At 45.5% G+C, this 22030-nt stretch overlaps 1 protein-coding gene across 1 annotated transcript; it reads left to right on the forward strand.

The window, feature by feature from the left end:
- Positions 1-3587: 3587 nt before the first annotated feature.
- On the forward strand, positions 3588-20488 carry dpysl4 (dihydropyrimidinase like 4). Its single transcript, XM_085761344.1, has 15 exons — positions 3588-3677; positions 4183-4271; positions 6521-6705; positions 9380-9544; positions 15349-15410; positions 15498-15578; positions 16102-16170; positions 16465-16585; positions 17359-17515; positions 18596-18737; positions 18835-18919; positions 19031-19116; positions 19232-19411; positions 19907-20072; positions 20357-20488. Exons 1-15 carry the CDS (start codon positions 3651-3653, stop codon positions 20446-20448), a joined length of 1707 nt encoding a protein of 568 aa, XP_085617470.1. The 5' UTR covers positions 3588-3650; the 3' UTR covers positions 20449-20488.
- Positions 20489-22030: the final 1542 nt, after the last annotated feature.

Genomic DNA, 22030 nt, shown 5'->3' on the forward strand with positions numbered 1-22030 from the left:
GGATGGGACTACAGGCAGGCGTAGCTCAGTCGGCCATATGAGGACGGGCAACTGTCTCTGACTCTGGCTGCAGTTCCAGTGCAGTAGATGGTGATCCAGTCATCTGCACTAAAATAACGATTCATAACTCTGTGAAAAATAAATCAGTATGTAGCTATTACTTTAACTATTTGCATAATGTCACTATAAAGTTACTTTTACAAAAAAAATAAATTATTAAAATTATCCGTGATTCTAAATATGCTGCATCATAACTGCATAAACGTTCATAAAAATCAAACCGTTTTGAAATCGGACAAAAACTGAACAAGTTGTGGTCATTATAGCAGAACATGCAGCAGAGGCTTAATGCTCTGAGGGAGAGAGTTGACCTTACCAAGATGGCCGCCGTACTGGCTACGCTTTGTCATTGGGAAACAGCTGCGGGTGAGTCATCTAGTTCTTATATATATCTATCAGAGGAGGCTGGTCCATTGAGGCAGAGGAGGTTGGTCCTCCTCTATTTTTGAGAGGCAAAAGGAAAATTTATTTTTTATTTAAGAAAGAGTAACTGGTTGAAATAAATCATTACCAAATCTCAGTATAATTTATAAAATATTATATATGTATTTTATCATAAAAAAAGTTTGTTTTTTGGAAGAAAATCCACTTAAAACGGCTCAACTGCGCCGCCAGCAGGCTCAGGAGACAGAGCAGGCTGTGTGAGGAGCAGGGAGCAGGAAGGTGGGGGCTCTACGGAGGTGGCAAGATTTTTACTTCCCTAACTGGCCTCGGGGCGGGATCTTCTTCCATTGACTCAATGCATTTAGGATGTCTTCATCCTGACCTGTGATTGGCTAAGACACGTAAAATGACGTCATGACGGAGGAGGCTCTTCTGTACCAATCAGCAATCAGAACACAAGATTGACAGCAGGTTGGTCCAATAACAGTTCCCAAATTTCATTCTCACATTTATACAGCTGTAAACAGGAAATACCGCTATGTATTTTACAGCTTTCACTACCAGCTATGCTCGGACAAGAAATATGGAGTTTTCAGCGATATTGGAATCGGTTGGAGGAGGACATAATGTTAGCGGCACGACCGGGACACAATACGGAGCAGCAACGAAGTTGTTTTGTTGTGATATGCTGCTGTCGTGTAGTTACTCTGACAGCTGCATTCGCGTTGACTGTCACAACGGTAACCTGGGGTCGAGGCGCGGAAGGAGAAGATATTTAGCGGCACAACAGCGGGACATAATACGGAACAGCAACGCACTTTGTCTTGGGCGAGTGTACTAATGAGTGTTGTGTGATGTGCTGTGCTGTCCTGCAGTCTTTGTAAACTGCTGCGGTAGCGTAGTGGGTAGAGCAGATGGCTGGCATGCCGGTGACTGTCCGACGGTCCGAGCCCCACTAATTACCGTATTTTCCGGACTATATGTCGCACCTGAGTATTAGTCGCATCTGCCTAAAAATACGTCATGAAGAGGAAAAGAACATATATAAGTCGCACCGGTTTATAAGTCGCATTTATTTTTCAAACATTTAATTAATAGCCGGGTGTCATATAATGACCAGGCTTTGTTTACACGAAAGGCCGGCACCTATAGCGCGCGCTGCTGTTATGCATGCGCGTTTCTCTGTGGTGTGTAGCCTATGTGTGTGTGAGGATGCGGAGATGAATGAAGGCGATCGTCCCAAGGGGGGCGGCGGCGGCGAATATCGCTACTTTTTTTTTTTTTAACACGTTAGTTTAGGCGGCAGCGCTGGAAACCCTGTGATCAGAAACCCTTTGTGGACTCTGTGAAGACGGACGGGAGTGAAGCCGACCTCTCCTCTGCTTCAGAGAGGGACAGCCCTGCACTGTCGGACCTGGGTCTCTGCTCCGTGTCCGGAGCCCAGTCGGGACCGGAGCAGAGACCGAAGACTGACCGCAGAATACGCTGTGAAAATACTCTGAATTGACGGAGTGAAGCGCTACGGCGCAACGGAGACAGGTCAGACAGCGCAGAGAGGAGAACAGCACATGAGGAAGATGAAGATGGTCCTGATGTCAAAGTCACTGCTCCTCTCATGGTCCTGATGTCAAAGTCACTGCTCCTCTCATGGTCCTGATGTCAAAGTCACTCTGCCTTGTGGCTTTACAAATTCTAAAGAAAAGGTGAGTACTTAATAGTTCAATTATTTTTTTCCTCAGTGTTTTTTCCAATTACTATGAAACTGACAAAGTTTGATTTCTGCTCACTCTGCACCTCTGATGTTGTCAACAGGATCTCTGCTCCTCTCATGGTCCTGATGTCAAAGTCACTCACCTCCACTCATGGTCCTGATGTCAACAGACTTTTATCATTTAATAAAATGTTTTTTTAAAGAAGTCTTGTACGTCATTGTTTTATTACTCAAATTAAATCGAATATAAGAAAGTAGAGATAGGTAGTTGACTAAAATAACATGACACCGTGGACTGGTTTTCCTCCTGTCCTCCCCAATTTTTTCAGTCACCAGCCGCCACTGATATCTATGCATATAACGGTTGCTAATGGATACCAACTGTCTTCGTAACAAAAAGACACACCAGAAAACATCCAGATACCTCCATGCTGCTCGTCTGTAATGTCCCTCTGGTATTGAAGCCCCGACATGATTAAAAGGATGTTTAAAATCAATGTATTGAATAAATATTTAACACTAGGATAAATTAAGTTAATTATTATTACTAAATGACGGTTCTGCTTGTTTTATTTTGATACTATTCACTTTACTTACTCTACTCTTCCTACAAGTTTTGTTTTGTTTAGTTATTGTAATGTTTCTTCCTGTAAACAGGGTATAGGCATCAATAAGCTGCTTCTGCCTTCGGCCTGAAGCAGCTTATTGATCATGACATTTTGACTTGTTTGTGTGTATGTTTATGTTTTGTGGAATGGACGAATAAATCAAATCAAATCAAATCAAATATTTTAAGCTTATTTGTAGCGGAAGCTCCCGGTGTTGCTCTGCCGGTGTCGAGGTATCTGGATGTTTTTTGGTGTGAGCTCCGTTCTCAATATGGACATGCAGTGCTGCACGGAGCAAATTTGAATTTTGGGTGAACTATCCCTTTAATATCACTATAATATCAACTCTGAACTGGAGCTGGTACAAGAGTCTGATGAGTCTGAACACACACACACACACACACACAGGTGGAAGTCATGGACTTCACATCCGGAGCTTCTTTTCAAAATAAAACATCGTTTTTCTGATTAATTGTGAAATTTGATCAAATAATGAGCTGAAATATAAATATTAAAACATTATGAACAACAGACAGGATGACGTCATGACTCTGAGTGAAGCTCAGAACTAATGTAGGGTCAGGGTTCACTGAGAGAGAGACTTCAGACACTTTATTGTCATTTCACACATCACCAGCTCCTATAGCAGACACAGTGTGGTGTGTGTGTGTGTGTGTGTGTGTGTGTGTGTGTGTGTGTGTGTGTGTGTGTGTGTGTGTGTGTGTGTGTGTGTGTGTGAGGGAGGGAGGTGTGTTTTATTTTGAAGCTCCTAAACGGAAGTCGTGTGCGTGCATATTGCCGGCGACGTGACGTCAGCGCTGACGGCAACAATAGCAGCCTGTGTGTGTGTGTGTGTGTGTGTGTGTGTTGATCACAGATCGATCAGGATGAAGAAGAGCAGCGCGAGACCCGCGGTAGGTCCAACCCGAGCCGAGCCGAGCCGAACCGGGCCAGTAACCAGGGCAACCGGCCGGTGCGCGTGATGCTGCAGCTCCGTCTGGTCTGCACGAGCCGCTGATTGACAGGCGGGGCTGCGGCATCACGCGCACCGGCCGGTTGTCCCGGTTACTGGCCCGGCTCGGCTCGGCTCGGCTGGTCCGGTCCGGTCCGGTCCGGTCCGGTCCGGTCCCGGTTCGAGTCCGCAGCTTCAGGTAGAAACTCAGATTTACATGTTGAAGCGACGGTGCGTTCAGGACCGTGGGACATTCCAGTGTTGACACATTTCACCTGATTGATGCTAAAATGAGAAGCTAAGCTGAACTGGACCGGAAGTGACGTCACATTCAGTCTCACACACACACACACACACACACACACACACACACACACACACACACACACACACACACACACACACACACACACACACACACACACACACACACACGGTGTTTTACCCAGAATCCTTTGTGTTTGCAGAGCGACCGTGTCATCATCAAAGGAGGAAAGGTTGTCAATGACGACCAGTCGTTCTACGCCGACGTCTACGTGGAGGACGGCGTCATCAAGTAACTGTCACCAGTGATGTCATCAGTGATGTCACCATGGTTGTGTCCTAAACCCCTCCTTCCCTCCTCCCTCCTTCCCTCCTTCCCTCCTCCCTCCTCCCCTCCTTCCCTCCTTCCCTCCTCCCTCCTCCCTCCTCCCTCCTTCCCTCCTCCCTCCTCCCTCCTCCCTCCTTCCCTCCTTCCCTCCTCCCTCCTTCCCTCCTCCCTCCTCCCTCCTTCCCTCCTTCCCTCCTTCCCTCCTCCCTCCTTCCCTCCTCCCTCCTCCCTCCTTCCCTCCTCCCTCCTCCCTCCTTCCCTCCTCCCTCCTCCCTCCTCCCCTCCTCCCTCCTCCCTCCTCCCTCCTTCCCTCCTCCCTCCTTCCCTCCTCCCTCCTCCCTCCTCCCTCCTTCCCTCCTCCCTCCTCCCTCCTCCCTCCTCCCTCCTCCCTCCTTCCCTCCTCCCTCCTCCCTCCTCCCTCCTCCCTCCTCCCTCCTCCCTCCTCCCTACTCTCTATCTAGTGAATTCAATATAGTGACTCACTGGTCAAATGAAAAAACACTTTCTGACACGACTCCGCCGCACAGTTAATGACGTATTACGTCGCGTAATTAAAACGTTCCGACCGCGATCGTAACGGCCGGTGTAGTTACCATGGATACAACCATGGTAACGGCCGGTGTAGGTACCATGGATACAACCATGGTAACGGCCGGTGTAGCATAGACCTACGGGTGTATAGGTACCAACATAAAAAGAGGAGTAAAACAATATATTAAGCTTCAAAGATGTTCAATCAAACCCACATAGTTAGAAACAACGTTCAAAACACACACAGCCAGTGTCACAACTAAGCATAAAGTCAGCTAGCTTAATGCTAACGTATAATGTAAAACACCATAGACGGGCTAACAGAAATTAGCATTGAGCCTGTGGTCAGTTTATAACGCTTGTTAGGAAATTTGCTCTGACGTTTGTTGTGTGAGTCTGTGGAAGCTGCAACCGGACAACTCTGACAGCTGGACACATTTATTGAGGCTGCTGCACTACTGCATTTATTTGGTAGCTACACCGGTCACTACTTCATTTATTTGGTAGCTACACCGGTCACTACTGCATTTATTTGGTAGCTACACCGGTCACTACTGCATTTATTTGGTAGCTACACCGGTCACTACTGCATTTATTTGGTAGCTACACCGGTCACTACTGCATTTATTTGGTAGCTACACCGGTCACTACTTCATTTATTAGCTAGCTACACCGGTCACTACTTCATTTATTTGGTAGCTACACCGGTCACTACTGCATTTATTTGGTAGCTACACCGGTCACTACTTCATTTATTTGGTAGCTACACCGGTCACTACTGCATTTATTTGGTAGCTACACCGGTCACTACTGCATTTATTTGGTAGCTACACCGGTCGCTACTTCATTTATTTGGTAGCTACACCGGTCACTACTGCATTTATTTGGTAGCTACACCGGTCGCTACTGCATTTATTTGGTAGCTACACCGGTCGCTACTTCATTTATTTGGTAGCTACACCGGTCACTACTGCATTTATTTGGTAGCTACACCGGTCACTACTGCATTTATTTGGTAGCTACACCGGTCACTACTGCATTTATTTGGTAGCTACACCGGTCACTACTGCATTTATTAGGTAGCTACACCGGTCACTACTTCATTTATTTGGTAGCTACACCGGTCACTACTTCATTTATTTGGTAGCTACACCGGTCACTACTTCATTTATTTGGTAGCTACACCGGTCACTACTTCATTTATTTGGTAGCTACACCGGTCACTACTGCATTTATTTAGTAGCTACACCGGTCACTACTTCATTTATTTGGTAGCTACACCGGTCACTACTGCATTTATTTGGTAGCTACACCGGTCACTACTTCATTTATTTGGTAGCTACACCGGTCGCTCTGGGTCGCTGTGGTAACGGCCATCCGTGACCGCAATGCATGATGGGATATCTTGCTCCGGTTAGTGACCGTGGGATGTTCACTACATGTGGCGGTGAATTAATTAATAATCACTAAACATTCAGACACCACGACAACAACTGGTCACTAGATAGAGAGGAGGGGGGTTATTATGGGCTGTAGGGTTCTGTGGGTTATTATGGGCTGTAGGGTTCTGTGGGTTATTATGGGCTGTAGAGTTCTGTGGGTTATTATGGGCTGTAGAGTTCTGTGGGTTATTATGGGCTGTCCGTCCCTGTCTCACCTCCGTGTGGTTGTGTTGTCCTCAGGCAGATCGGCGAGCAGCTGGCGGTGCCGCCCGGCGTGCGGACGCTGGACGCCTACGGACAGCTGCTCATCCCCGGCGGCGTCGACGCCAACACCGCGCTGCTGGCGCCGCAGAGGGGACAGAGCCCCGCCGACGACTTCACCACGGCAACCAGAGCCGCACTCGCCGGGGGAACCACCACCATCAGTCAGTCCTCGCCGATCACCGATCAATACGATCACCGATCAATACGATCAATACGATCACCGATCACCGATCAATACGATCACGATCAATACGATCAGCGATCAATACGATCACCGATCAATACGATCAGCGATCAGCGATCAATACGATCACCGATCACCGATCAATACGATCACCGATCACCGATCAATACGATCACTGATCAGCGATCAATACGATCACCGATCACCGATCAATACGATCGATAGAGGGATTATTGTCTACAGTCTGGAGCAGCTGCATCCTGACCGTAGCTGTAACGTTACCTACGTGACTGAGTATCTGAGTATCTTAACGTTAACTAGAAAAAGCATTTCCAAAAATGGAAATGGTGTGAATGCTGAAAGCCATTGCTGAACCATGCTGAATAAATTGACAAAGACATGTGGAATGGCATACAAGAAACATGTCCAAGGAAGGAATTGAACCCACAACCTTCAGTACATCAGCCCACTGATCTAACCACTTCACCATAGTTACATTCAATGAAAGAAGAGTAAAAGAAATCCCTGTATAAGAGGTCACTGACTTCTGAAGAGAGGTTGAGACTTTGATGAATGTGAGATTTTTCAATGATGCTTAAAAGAAAGAAAGAAAAGAGTATAAATGAGCCATTAGAAGTTTGTCTACAGATCAGAATTTGAATGAAGTCTCAAGCAGAAAGTACGACATGAATGAGGCAGGAATCAAACCCATGACCTCATGATCAATAAACCTTTACTCTGCCACTTCACCACAGAGAGCACACACATAAGCATGTTGCCATTGTAATGTGATGTTGTGCTGCAAACTGTGGCACTAGGAATGAATGAGTCTCTTAACGAACACCTGTAACCAATTGAGGGTGGGGGAGGGGAGCAGAATTCAACATAACATAACAAGAGTGCTCCGCTTGGATTTGAACCAGTGACCTTGGGGTTGGCAAGCAGCCACCTTAACCACTACACTACACTGGAGTTGTAGAGGAGAGAGGTTGAGACTTTGATGAATGTGAGATTTTTCAATGATGCTTAAAAAAAAGAGAAAATAGTATAAATGAGCCACAACAAGTAAGTAGAGGACCTTTTTGTGACTTGTGACTATTTTTTGATGAAATCAAACAAAGTATAATGCCCATTCCAGCGAATTAAAAAGTTGAGCTCCTGCTACTCTGCTGTGAAAAAAATTGCATTGGGCTGAATGGCAGAGAGAGAGCACCCAGGCTGCATTTAAAAAATATTTTAAATTATTCTCTGAGTCTCTGTGCATTTTTGACGGCATTGTGAGACAGAAGACAAGCGTGGCTACAAACTGTTTCCAAAATCATGAGTGTAGAGTGTCATTTGTAGCTTTGCTGGCAGTTTCAGAAGAAAAGTTCCAGTTGCTTTTTTGGATCTGCTGCACTCTACGATGACGTCACCCACTCTGACCCAACCCCATACACACTCATTGAAAAGTGTGAAATTTGTCAGAAATCCTCATGTGCTTTTAAAGGATTTATCTCAAAAACGGTACAAGCTATGAAAAAGTTGTAAATACAGGATGAATACATTAGAAGTTTGTCTACAGCTCAGAATTTGAATGAAGTCTCTAGCTGAAAGTATGTGGACGCTTTAAAGGCTGAAAGAAGTAAGAAGATTTGAAGACTGTTCCAATGCATTCTCTATGGGGGGAAAAAAAATCAGAAAAAGTTAAATATTTGAAAAAGTATAAAAAGTATGAAAAATTTGAATACATCTGATAAAGTCCAGAAAAAGCTGCACGTTTTGATATATGAATTGTTGAAATAGCACAAAGTATGAAGGACTAGAAGAAGACCGTAAAAAGGCGGAAGAAAATGGCCGAACAGAAGAACAATAGTGCTTTCAGCATTCACACTAATTAATCTCAGCTTTCCATTAGTCTGTGACCTCGTCTTCAGTCACTGTCGTAGTAGCCTGAACATTTCACAGCTCGTTCTCTGCAGTTCTAATTTACAGCTGTGAGCATTTAGCTTCATCACCATTCAAACCAACGTGTCTAACACGTTATATTGCTCCAAATTAATCTCCAATGTTCTATTTTCTCCCTCGTTGTCTTGAAGTGGCTGCGAGTTGACGGTGTTCTGTAAAATTTGTGCGTTTTGTTATTTTTATCAAAACGATTAGTGCAACTAACAGCACAAAAAGACGTGATCACAGCTCTACTGCTCTCTAGCTGCAGGCGACATGCGCAGTAGAACTGTGACGTAGACGTAGAATCCCTCTATAGGTTACCTGGTTGCCTGGTTACCTGGTTACGTATAATCCCTCTATAGGCTACCTGGTTACCTGGTTACCTGGTTACCTGGTTACCTGGTTACGTATAATCCCTCTATAGGTTACCTGGTTACCTGGTTACCTGGTTACCTGGTTACGTATAATCCCTCTATAGGCTACCTGGTTACCTGGTTACCTGGTTACGTATAATCCCTCTATAGGCTACCTGGTTACCTGGTTACCTGGTTACGTATAATCCCTCGATACGATCGGTACGATCGCAGCTAACAGTGTGTGTGTTGTGTAACTGTGTGTGTGTTGTGTGTGTTGTGTAACTGTGTGTGTGTGTCAGTCGACCATGCTAACAGTGTGTGTGTTGTGTGTGTTGTGTAACTGTGTGTTGTGTGTGTTGTGTGTAGTGGACCATGCGCTGGCCGAGCCGGGGTCTAGTTTGCTGTCGGCCTTCGACCAGTGGAGGGAGACGGCGGAGCAGACGGCGTGCTGCGACTTCTCTCTGCACATGGACGTCACACGCTGGCACGACGGGCTGTACGAAGAGCTGGAGACGCTCACCAAGGACCGAGGTAATCTATTACATTACATCAGTACTCTGTTACCTGTACGAAGAGCTGGAGACGCTCACCAAGGACCGAGGTAATCTATTACATCAGTACTCTGTTACATCAGTACTCTGTTACCTCTACGAAGAGCTGGAGACGCTCACCAAGGACCGAGGTAATCTATTACCTACAGTAATCTATTACCTACAGTAATCTATTACCACTACGAAGAGCTGGAGACGCTCACCAAGGACCGAGGTAATCTATTACCTACAGTAATCTGTTACCTCAGCACTCTGTTACCTCTACGAAGAGCTGGAGACGCTCACCAAGGACCGAGGTAATCTATTACCTACAGTAATCTATTACCTCTACGAAGAGCTGGAGACGCTCACCAAGGACCGAGGTAATCTATTACCTACAGTAATCTATTACCTACAGTAATCTGTTACCACTACGAAGAGCTGGAGACGCTCACCAAGGACCGAGGTAATCTATTACCTACAGTAATCTATTACCTCTACGAAGAGCTGGAGACGCTCACCAAGGACCGAGGTAATCTATTACCTACAGTAATCTGTTACCTCAGCACTCTGTTACCTCTACGAAGAGCTGGAGACGCTCACCAAGGACCGAGGTAATCTATTACCTACAGTAATCTATTACCTCTACGAAGAGCTGGAGACGCTCACCAAGGACCGAGGTAATCTATTACCTACAGTAATCTATTACCTACAGTAATCTGTTACCACTACGAAGAGCTGGAGACGCTCACCAAGGACCGAGGTAATCTATTACCTACAGTAATCTATTACCTCTACGAAGAGCTGGAGACGCTCACCAAGGACCGAGGTAATCTATTACCTACAGTAATCTATTACCTCTACGAAGAGCTGGAGGCGCTCACCAAGGACCGAGGTAATCTATTACCTACAGTAATCTGTTACCTACAGTAATCTATTACCTCTACGAAGAGCTGGAGACGCTCACCAAGGACCGAGGTAATCTATTACCTACAGTAATCTATTACCTACAGTAATCTATTACCTCTACGAAGAGATGGAGACGCTCACCAAGGACCGAGGTAATCTATTACCTACAGTAATCTATTACCTCTACGAAGAGCTGGAGACGCTCACCAAGGACCGAGGTAATCTATTACCTACAGTAATCTATTACCTCTACGAAGAGCTGGAGACGCTCACCAAGGACCGAGGTAATCTATTACCTACAGTAATCTATTACCTACAGTAATCTATTACCTCTACGAAGAGCTGGAGACGCTCACCAAGGACCGAGGTAATCTATTACCTACAGTAATCTATTACCTACAGTAATCTATTACCTCTACGAAGAGATGGAGACGCTCACCAAGGACCGAGGTAATCTATTACCTACAGTAATCTATTACCTCTACGAAGAGCTGGAGACGCTCACCAAGGACCGAGGTAATCTATTACCTACAGTAATCTATTACCTCTACGAAGAGCTGGAGACGCTCACCAAGGACCGAGGTAATCTATTACCTACAGTAATCTATTACCTACAGTAATCTATTACCCTACGAAGAGATGGAGACGCTCACCAAGGACCGAGGTAATCTATTACCTACAGTAATCTATTACCTCTACGAAGAGATGGAGACGCTCACCAAGGACCGAGGTAATCTATTACCTACAGTAATCTATTACCTCTACAAAGAGATGGAGGCGCTCACCAAGGACCGAGGTAATCTATTACCTACAGTAATCTATTACCTACAGTAATCTATTACCTCTACGAAGAGATGGAGGCGCTCACCAAGGACCGAGGTAATCTATTACATCAGTACTCTGTTACCTCTACGAAGAGATGGAGACACTCACCAAGGACCGAGGTAATCTATTACATCAGTATTCTATTACATCAGTACTCTGTTACCTCTACGAAGAGCTGGAGACGCTCACCAAGGACCGAGGTAATCTATTACCTACAGTAATCTGTTACCTCAGCACTCTGTTACCTCTACGAAGAGCTGGAGACGCTCACCAAGGACCGAGGTAATCTATTACCTACAGTAATCTATTACCTCTACGAAGAGCTGGAGACGCTCACCAAGGACCGAGGTAATCTATTACCTACAGTAATCTATTACCTCTACGAAGAGCTGGAGACGCTCACCAAGGACCGAGGTAATCTATTACATTACATCAGTACTCTGTTACCTGTACGAAGAGCTGGAGACGCTCACCAAGGACCGAGGTAATCTATTACCTACAGTAATCTGTTACCTCAGCACTCTGTTACCTCTACGAAGAGCTGGAGACGCTCACCAAGGACCGAGGTAATCTATTACCTACAGTAATCTATTACCTACAGTAATCTATTACCTCTACGAAGAGCTGGAGACGCTCACCAAGGACCGAGGTAATCTATTACCTACAGTAATCTATTACCTACAGTAATCTATTACCTCAGTACTCTGTTACCTGTACGAAGAGCTGGAGACGCTCACCAAGGACCGAGGTAATCTATTACCTACAGTAATCTGTTACCTCAGCACTCTGTTACCTCTACGAAGAGCTGGAGACGCTCACCAAGGACCGAGGTAATCTATTACCTACAGTAATCTGTTACCTACAGTAATCTATTACCTACAGTAATCTATTACCACTACGAAGAGCTGGAGACGCTCACCAAGGACCGAGGTAATCTATTACCTACAGTAATCTATTACCTCTACGAAGAGATGGAGGCGCTCACCAAGGACCGAGGTAATCTATTACCTACAGTAATCTATTACCTACAGTAATCTATTACCTGTACGAAGAGATGGAGGGACTCACCAAGGACCGAGGTAATCTATTACATCAGTACTCTGTTACCTCTACGAAGAGATGGAGGCGCTCACCAAGGACCGAGGTAATCTATTACCTACAGTAATCTATTACCTCTACGAAGAGATGGAGGCGCTCACCAAGGACCGAGGTAATCTATTACCTACAGTAATCTATTACCTCTACGAAGAGATGGAGGCGCTCACCAAGGACCGAGGTAATCTATTACATCAGTACTCTATTACATCAGTACTCTGTTACCTCTACGAAGAGATGGAGACACTCACCAAGGACCGAGGTAATCTATTACCTACAGTAATCTATTACCTCTACGAAGAGCTGGAGACGCTCACCAAGGACCGAGGTAATCTATTACATTACATCAGTACTCTGTTACCTGTACGAAGAGCTGGAGACGCTCACCAAGGACCGAGGTAATCTATTACCTACAGTAATCTGTTACCTCAGCACTCTGTTACCTCTACGAAGAGCTGGAGACGCTCACCAAGGACCGAGGTAATCTATTACCTACAGTAATCTATTACCTACAGTAATCTATTACCTCTACGAAGAGCTGGAGACGCTCACCAAGGACCGAGGTAATCTATTACCTACAGTAATCTATTACCTACAGTAATCTATTACCTCAGTACTCTGTTACCTGTACGAAGAGCTGGAGACGCTCACCAAGGACCGAGGTAATCTATTACCTACAGTAATCTGTTACCTCAGCACTCTGTTACCTCTACGAAGAGCTGGAGACGCTCACCAAGGACCGAGGTAATCTATTACCTACAGTAATCTGTTACCTACAGTAATCTATTACCTACAGTAATCTATTACCACTACGAAGAGCTGGAGACGCTCACCAAGGACCGAGGTAATCTATTACCTACAGTAATCTATTACCTCTACGAAGAGATGGAGGCGCTCACCAAGGACCGAGGTAATCTATTACCTACAGTAATCTATTACCTACAGTAATCTATTACCTGTACGAAGAGATGGAGGGACTCACCAAGGACCGAGGTAATCTATTACATCAGTACTCTGTTACCTCTACGAAGAGATGGAGGCGCTCACCAAGGACCGAGGTAATCTATTACCTACAGTAATCTATTACCTCTACGAAGAGATGGAGGCGCTCACCAAGGACCGAGGTAATCTATTACCTACAGTAATCTATTACCTCTACGAAGAGATGGAGGCGCTCACCAAGGACCGAGGTAATCTATTACATCAGTACTCTATTACATCAGTACTCTGTTACCTCTACGAAGAGATGGAGACACTCACCAAGGACCGAGGTAATCTATTACCTACAGTAATCTATTACCTACAGTAATCTATTACCTGTACGAAGAGATGGAGGGACTCACCAAGGACCGAGGTAATCTATTACATCAGTACTCTGTTACATCAGTACTCTGTTACCTCTACGAAGAGATGGAGACGCTCACCAAGGACCGAGGTAATCTATTACATCAGTACTCTGTTACCTCTACGAAGAGATGGAGACGCTCACCAAGGACCGAGGTAATCTATTACCTACAGTAATCTATTACCTACAGTAATCTATTACCTACAGTAATCTATTACCTCTACGAAGAGATGGAGACGCTCACCAAGGACCGAGGTAATCTATTACCTACAGTAATCTATTACCTCTACGAAGAGCTGGAGACGCTCACCAAGGACCGAGGTAATCTATTACCTACAGTAATCTATTACCTCTACGAAGAGCTGGAGACGCTCACCAAGGACCGAGGTAATCTATTACCTACAGTAATCTGTTACCTCTACGAAGAGCTGGAGACGCTCACCAAGGACCGAGGTAATCTTTTACCTACAGTAATCTATTACCTACAGTAATCTATTACCTCTACGAAGAGCTGGAGACGCTCACCAAGGACCGAGGTAATCTATTACCTACAGTAATCTATTACCTACAGTAATCTATTACCTCAGTACTCTGTTACCTGTACGAAGAGCTGGAGACGCTCACCAAGGACCGAGGTAATCTATTACCTACAGTAATCTGTTACCTCAGCACTCTGTTACCTCTACGAAGAGCTGGAGACGCTCACCAAGGACCGAGGTAATCTATTACCTACAGTAATCTGTTACCTACAGTAATCTATTACCTACAGTAATCTATTACCACTACGAAGAGCTGGAGACGCTCACCAAGGACCGAGGTAATCTATTACCTACAGTAATCTATTACCTCTACGAAGAGATGGAGGCGCTCACCAAGGACCGAGGTAATCTATTACCTACAGTAATCTATTACCTACAGTAATCTATTACCTGTACGAAGAGATGGAGGGACTCACCAAGGACCGAGGTAATCTATTACATCAGTACTCTGTTACCTCTACGAAGAGATGGAGACGCTCACCAAGGACCGAGGTAATCTATTACATCAGTACTCTATTACATCAGTACTCTGTTACCTCTACGAAGAGATGGAGACACTCACCAAGGACCGAGGTAATCTATTACCTACAGTAATCTATTACCTACAGTAATCTATTACCTGTACGAAGAGATGGAGGGACTCACCAAGGACCGAGGTAATCTATTACATCAGTACTCTGTTACATCAGTACTCTGTTACCTCTACGAAGAGATGGAGACGCTCACCAAGGACCGAGGTAATCTATTACATCAGTACTCTGTTACCTCTACGAAGAGATGGAGACGCTCACCAAGGACCGAGGTCAGTTACCGCAGTAATCTATTACCTCAGTACTCTGTTACTGCAGTACTCTGTTCCCTGCAGTATTACCTACAGTACTCTGTTACCTGCAGTACTCTGTTACCTCAGTACTCTGTTACTTCAGTACTCTATTACTTCAGTACTCTATTACTTCCGTACTCTATTACCTACAGTACTCTGTTACCTACAGTAATCTATTACCTCAGTACTCTGTTACCTCAGTACTCTATTACTTCAGTACTCTGTTACTTCAGTACTCTATTACTTCCGTACTCTGCTCCCTGCTGCAGGCGTGAACTCCTTCCTCTTCTTCATGTCCTACAAAGACCGATTCCAGAGCTCCGACTCTCAGGTGAACTTCCTCTTCCTCTTGTTGCCGTGGTTACGCCTTGTTGTTCTGTCACTTCCTGTTACTGAGCTCTCGTTGCCATGGTTACAGCTCTACGAGGCGTTCGGGGTGCTGCGGGATCTTGGAGCCATTGCACTGGTTCATGCTGAAAATGGTGACATCATCGATGAGGTAATACATCCTGACCAATGGGAGCGCTCGATCTTTCCACCACGTCAGACATAAAAAACTAAACTAAACTAAACTAAACTAAACTAAACTAAACTAACTAAATTAAACTAAACTAAACTAAACTAAACTAAACTAACTAAACTAACTAAACTAAACTAAACTAAACTAACTAAACTAAACTAAACTAAACTAAACTAAACTAAACTAAACTAAACTAAACTAAACTAACTAAACTAAACTAAACTAACTAAACTAAACTAAACTAAACTAAATAAACTAAACTAAACTAAACTAAACTAAACTAAACTAAACTAAATAAACTAAACTAAACTAAATTAAACTAAATTAAACTAAACTAAACTAAACTAAATTAAACTAAATTAAACTAAACTAAACTAAACTAAACTAAACTAAACTAAACTAAACTAAACTAAACTAACTAAACTAAACTAAACTAAACTAAACTAAACTAAACTAAACTAAACTAAACTAAACTAACTAAACTAAACTGCTGCTGTTTCAGGAGCAGAAGAAGCTTCTGTCTCTGGGAATCACCGGACCGGAAGGACACGTTCTGTCTCATCCTGAGGAGGTAACACACCTGATACACACCTGATACACACCTGATACACACCTGATACACACCTGATACACACCTGATACACACCTACACACCTGTTACACACCTGTAATACACCTACACACACCTACACACACCTGATACACACCTGTTGCACACCTACACACACACCTAATACACACCTGATACACACCTGTTGCACACCTGGCTGTTACACACCTGGCTGTTACACACCTGTTACACACTGCTGATGTATCAGATGACGACACATGGTTGTGTTGCTGGTTTGTGTACTCGGACATTCAGGTGGAGACGGAGGCGGTGTATCGTGCCGTCACCATCGCCAAACAGGCCAACTGTCCACTGTACGTTACCAAGGTGATGAGCAAATCTGCTGCTGATGTCATCGCCAAATCCAGGAAGAAAGGTGACATCATCATGTTTATCATCACACCTTTTAAAAAAGAAAAGAACACCGCCATTTCGACCTTAGGAGACGAAAATTGTCGGAATGATGGGACGTTAAATTAAAGGATTAAGTGTTGCCATTCCGACAATTAGGGCCTAATGTCGGAATGACGGTTGCCCCCCGAGGCAGCGCTGCTCTTCTGTCCAATACACACAGGAAGCTTCACTTTACATTCAGACTAACTAATGCTACTGATACAGCTGTTAGATTTCATCACTGAGACCAACATTTATCTCCTAGAAATACTTTAACCAGCCGGTGGTAAACCTCTAAAAACCTGCGGGTAAGTTAATCAGCGATGGTTTTCTCCCCCGGGATGAGGACGGAGGTTGGCCGGCCGAGCAGCTCTGCAGACCGGCTGCTGTCTCTGTGATGTCCCGGTCCCTGCAGAGCTTCACTTCTCTGAAAAACATCGGAGCAAACTTCTAAACAGCCGTCGTTTGGATCAACTGGCCGTATATTTGGGATCTAAACAGTTACTTTCTCACATGAAAACATATTAAAAGTAAGTAGTAGTACGGTAGTTTGCTGTTTCTTAAAGAGCCGTCGCTGTGGTTACTTCGTCCTCCCACTTTGGTTCCACTAACTGGTGTGAAAGCTGCTGGTTCTCCAGACAGCACCGAGGTTCTGAGACTTCCGAACCGAACCAGTGCCAGAACCAGAACCGTAGCGGTGTGAAACCGCTATCAGAGAGATACGTAGCTTCAACATCCTCCTGTTTGTGTCCTTAGGGATGGTGGTGTACGGGGAACCAATCACAGCCAGCCTGGCCACTGACGGCTCTCACTATTGGTCTAAAGACTGGGCGACCGCCGCTGCCTTCGTCACGAGCCCACCCCTCAACCCCGACCCCTCGACCCCCCAGTACCTCTCCTCTCTGTTGGCATGGTGAGTATGACGTCTCTCTGTCGGCATGGTGACGTCTCTCTGTCGGCATGGTGAGTATGACGTCTCTCTGTCGGCATGGTGAGTATGACGTCTCTCTGTCGGCATGGTGAGTATGACGTCTCTCTGTCGGCATGGTGAGTATGACGTTTCTCTGTCGGCATGGTGACGTCTCTCTGTCGGCATGGTGACGTCTCTCTGTCGGCATGGTGAGTATGACGACTCTCTGTCGGCATGGTGACGTCTCTCTGTCGGCATGGTGACGTCTCTCTGTTGGCATGGTGACGTCTCTCTGTTGGCATGGTGAGTATGACGTCTCTCTGTCGGCATGGTGACGTCTCTCTGTCGGCATGGTGACGTCTCTCTGTCGGCATGGTGACGTCTCTCTGTCGGCATGGTGAGTATGACGTCTCTCTGTCGGCATGGTGACGTCTCTCTGTCGGCATGGTGACGTCTCTCTGTCGGCATGGTGACGTCTCTCTGTCGGCATGGTGACGTCTCTCTGTCGGCATGGTGAGTATGACGTCTCTCTGTCGGCATGGTGAGTATGACGTCTCTCTGTCGGCATGGTGACGTCTCTCTGTCGGCATGGTGACGTCTCTCTGTCGGCATGGTGACGTCTCTCTGTCGGCATGGTGAGTAGCTCTAGAGATAAAAGATGGTTATAAGGCCTTAGTTCTTGGCTGAGGCTTCCAGCTGAACCACTGCTGGACCCTCTAGTGCTGGAGTTGTGCAGTGTTTCTAAAAACAATTAGAGTAAATAAAAAGTCAGGTGCTTTACTGATGAAGACTGAAACGTTACTGCAGAGCTTGATGCTAACCTGTTATCTACCATCAGCCATGAGAGGGAATCATGCATGCGGTTAACATTTGATCAGATGAACAACTCAATACCAACCGTGGAGCCTTATTTTGGGCGATCTGCAGCTTTTTGAGCTCAGTTTTTGCAGCAGAGCAATAATCTAGGTGGCACAACACCAAACTCTGTACAATCTGACACACGAGGGGTCGAGCAACAAAGGAAGGTGAAGCAGCTGAGTCTGAGCGGTTGTTGTGTCTTTGTGTCTTTGTGTCTTTGTTCAGCGGCGACCTGCAGGTGACCGCCAGCGCCCACGCCAGCTTCTCCACGGCCCAGAAAGCTGTCGGTAAAGACGACTTCACTCTGATCCCAGAGGGAACCACTGGGGTGGAGGAGAGGATGTCGGTGGTCTGGGACAGAGCTGTGGTGAGATGGTTTCACACTCGACCTTTAACCCCGAGCTGGCTGCACGACGGTTTCTCCTTGAAGACTTTAATGATGATCCGTTGTTCTGTTTCTACAGGCCACAGGGAAGATGGACGAAAACGAATTTGTGGCAGTGACGAGCACCAACGCCGCAAAACTGTTCAACATGTACCCACGAAAAGGTTTTCCGTACTTTTTAAAAACAGATGCAGAATGAGTACGACCTCAGCTGAAGGTGATGTTGATGGTTGATGTAAAATAAATCCACATGATGAATCTCTGTCTGTGTTCAGGACGCATCGCGGTGGGATCGGATGCTGATATTGTCGTCTGGAACCCGAAGGAGACAAAAACTGTTTCTGCAACGACTCACAACCTGGTAACGACAAGACCACACCCACACAGCGTCACGTATCATCTGGATATCCATCATACATCATACTGTCTGAACATCCATCATACACTGACCATTAACCCCCCCCCCCCGTGTGCAGACAGTGGAGCTGAACATCCTGGAGGGGCTGGAGCTCCGCGGCGCCGCCTCGGTGGTGATCAGCGGAGGACGAGTCGTCGTGGAAGACGGAAAACTCAACGCAGTGGAGGGATCAGGACGCTTCATTCCTAGGAAGGCGTTCCCAGATGTCATCTACAAGAGGATCAGAGCCCGGAGCAAGGTCACTGACCAGCTGATTCACTGACTGACTGACCAGATGACTGACTCACTGACTCACTGACCAGCTGACTGACTCACTCACTGACCAGCTGACTGACTCACTCACTGACCAGCTGACTGACTGACTGACCAGCTGATTCACTGACTGACTCACTGACCAGCTGACTGACTGACCAGATGACTGACTGACCAGCTGACTGACTGACCAGCTGACTGACTCACTGACTCACTGACCAGCTGACTGACTGACTGACCAGCTGACTGACTCACTGACCAGCTGACTGACTGACCAGCTGACTGACTCACTGACTCACTGACCAGCTGACTGACGCACTGACTCACTGACCAGCTGACTGACTCACTGACCAGCTGACTGACTCACTGACCAGCTGACTCACTGACCAGCTGACTGACTCACTGACCAGATGACTGACTCACTGACCAGCTGACTCACTGACTGACTGACTCACTGACCAGCTTCTCTGTCTTCCACCAGATGGCGGAGGCTCGCGGCGTTCCCAGAGGGAACTACGACGGTCCCGTCCATGACGTCATCAGCATGACTCAATCCGTCCCTCCCACTCCGACCGGTCGAGGAACTTCCTGTCCCAAAACCCTGACCGGTCCTCGAAACCTGCACCAGTCAGGATTCACCTTAGCAGGTAGACCGTACATCTAAAACTGATGGACTCTGGTGCATTCTGGGTAAAGACTGTGCTCATGCAGTTCATGTGAATGTGTTCCGTGTATTACGATGGATTTTATTTGTATTTCTTACTGCGATGGACGTGGGCAAAGTAGCGGCCTGACGCCCAAGACGAGTTTCCCTTCATGGGACAATAAACTACTTTAACTTCAACTTTACGTGTGAATAATATGCTGAGGAAGAAGACAGGTTCGTTACAGACGACTTATCCATCAATCATCAACACTTCTTCTCTTCCAGGAGCCCAGATTGATGACCACATTCCCCGTCGCTCTGCCCAGAGGATTGTGGCGCCTCCCGGTGGACGATCCAACATCACATCTTTATCTTAAACAGGAAGAATCACACCGATGCTTTGGGTCTCACAAGGGAAACATTTACTACAACTCCACAAGAAGGGAAACATTACAAATCCTCCAGCTGTACAGCTGGCCTCTGGCCCTATGACAGTACTCCTTCTTGTAATACAGTACCCTGGCCTCTGGCCCTATGACAGTACTCCTTCATGTAATACAGTACCCTTCCATATCCCAACAAACCCACAAGATAAGTACTTTAATTCATTTAACTACTTAAATTATTATTAAACCCAATGATGGTCACCAAGGTAAGATCAACTCTAAAACCTTGTAATTGCACAACTAATACTAAATCTTAAAGGTTAGAAAAAACCTTACAACGAGTGAAAAACTCTGAATCTCTCCTGTACTTTAGCTGACATGGCACTGAATGTTGCAGTAAAGTTACCACAACCTAACAACTACTACTACACTAAACTAGGACATAGTACTGCATCACACATGCTCTAGTACTAAGCCTTACAACAACCGCAACAGCAAGTACTCAATCCCACATCTGTTAAAATGTACACATAATGTATTGTACATCAACTGTTGTAGAGGGTTAGGTATTAGTACAGCCCAAGTGGTAGTAGTAGTAGTAGTAGTAGTTGTAGTAGTAGTATAAATCTAGAACAAAACCCAACAACAAAATGAATACAGTAGTAGTACTACAACCAATACTAAATACTAATACCCAATAACTACTAAATGTCCATCTACTTTACTTCTTCTAGTTGTAGTATTCAGTCAACAACGCAAGTACAAGATCCTACAACTGGTTCTTAAAGGGATAGTTCAACATTTAGTCAAATTGGCCCATCACCATAATCCCTATAGTCATAGCAGTAGGTTTGTTACCTTTAATTGTCGGTGCAAGCTGTTTTTAGAACGGCGGAGCAGAGCCGTGAGCTGCTCAGAGCTACGCTACGGAGGCTCATTATGGGATTTCTTGGTTTCCCTCATCAAACTCATCAAATACACAATCCAACAACTCCACAACGCTCTGGTGGACAAGTTGTGAGCTGCACATTCACCACGCTATGAGATAATAACACAACGTTACCACACAGAGTTGTTTTAGAGGGAAATACAGAGACTGTTGATGAAAAACTGTCCCTGAAGGCAACGTGCATCAGCGGTTTTACATGAATTTCCCTCTAAAACACTCCTATGTTCCCCGCTTTTCCCCATAGGACCCTTTTTGGGGAAATGTGGGGAACATAGGACTCACGGCTCTGCTCCGCCGTTCTAAAAACAGCTTGCACCGACAATTAAAGGTAACGAACCTGCTGCTATGACTATAGGGATTATGGTGATGGGCCAATTTGACTAAATGTTGAACTATCCCTTAACACAACATTGTACTTCAAATAGGACTTGAGGCATTTAAAGTACTGTAATCCTACCGAGTACTCAACAACCTCAAGACTCTTCACTCACATTTTGTAGTAGTAGTAGTAGTAGTAGAATGAAATCCTTTAGTACAGACGTGCAGTACTTCCTCTTCTCCTCCGTTCTTTACATAAACTGATTCTGCTGATTGTACATGACATCATTTAGCCCCGCCCCCTCT

Source organism: Trachurus japonicus, chromosome 19 (assembly GCF_045865225.1).
Source record: "Trachurus japonicus isolate A0001 chromosome 19, Traja_1.0".
In the NCBI taxonomy this organism is placed as follows: Eukaryota; Metazoa; Chordata; class Actinopteri; order Carangiformes; family Carangidae; genus Trachurus; species Trachurus japonicus.

Bases quoted from the DNA above. Each gene is read 5' to 3' on its own strand.
- dpysl4 (XM_085761344.1), top strand. From the start codon at position 3,651: ATGAAGAAGAGCAGCGCGAGACCCGCG. The intron at 17,516-18,595 runs GTGAGTATGACG...GTCTTTGTTCAG, and splicing joins CTCTCCTCTCTGTTGGCATG to CGGCGACCTGCAGGTGACCG. The intron at 20,073-20,356 runs GTAGACCGTACA...CTTCTCTTCCAG, and splicing joins GTCAGGATTCACCTTAGCAG to GAGCCCAGATTGATGACCAC.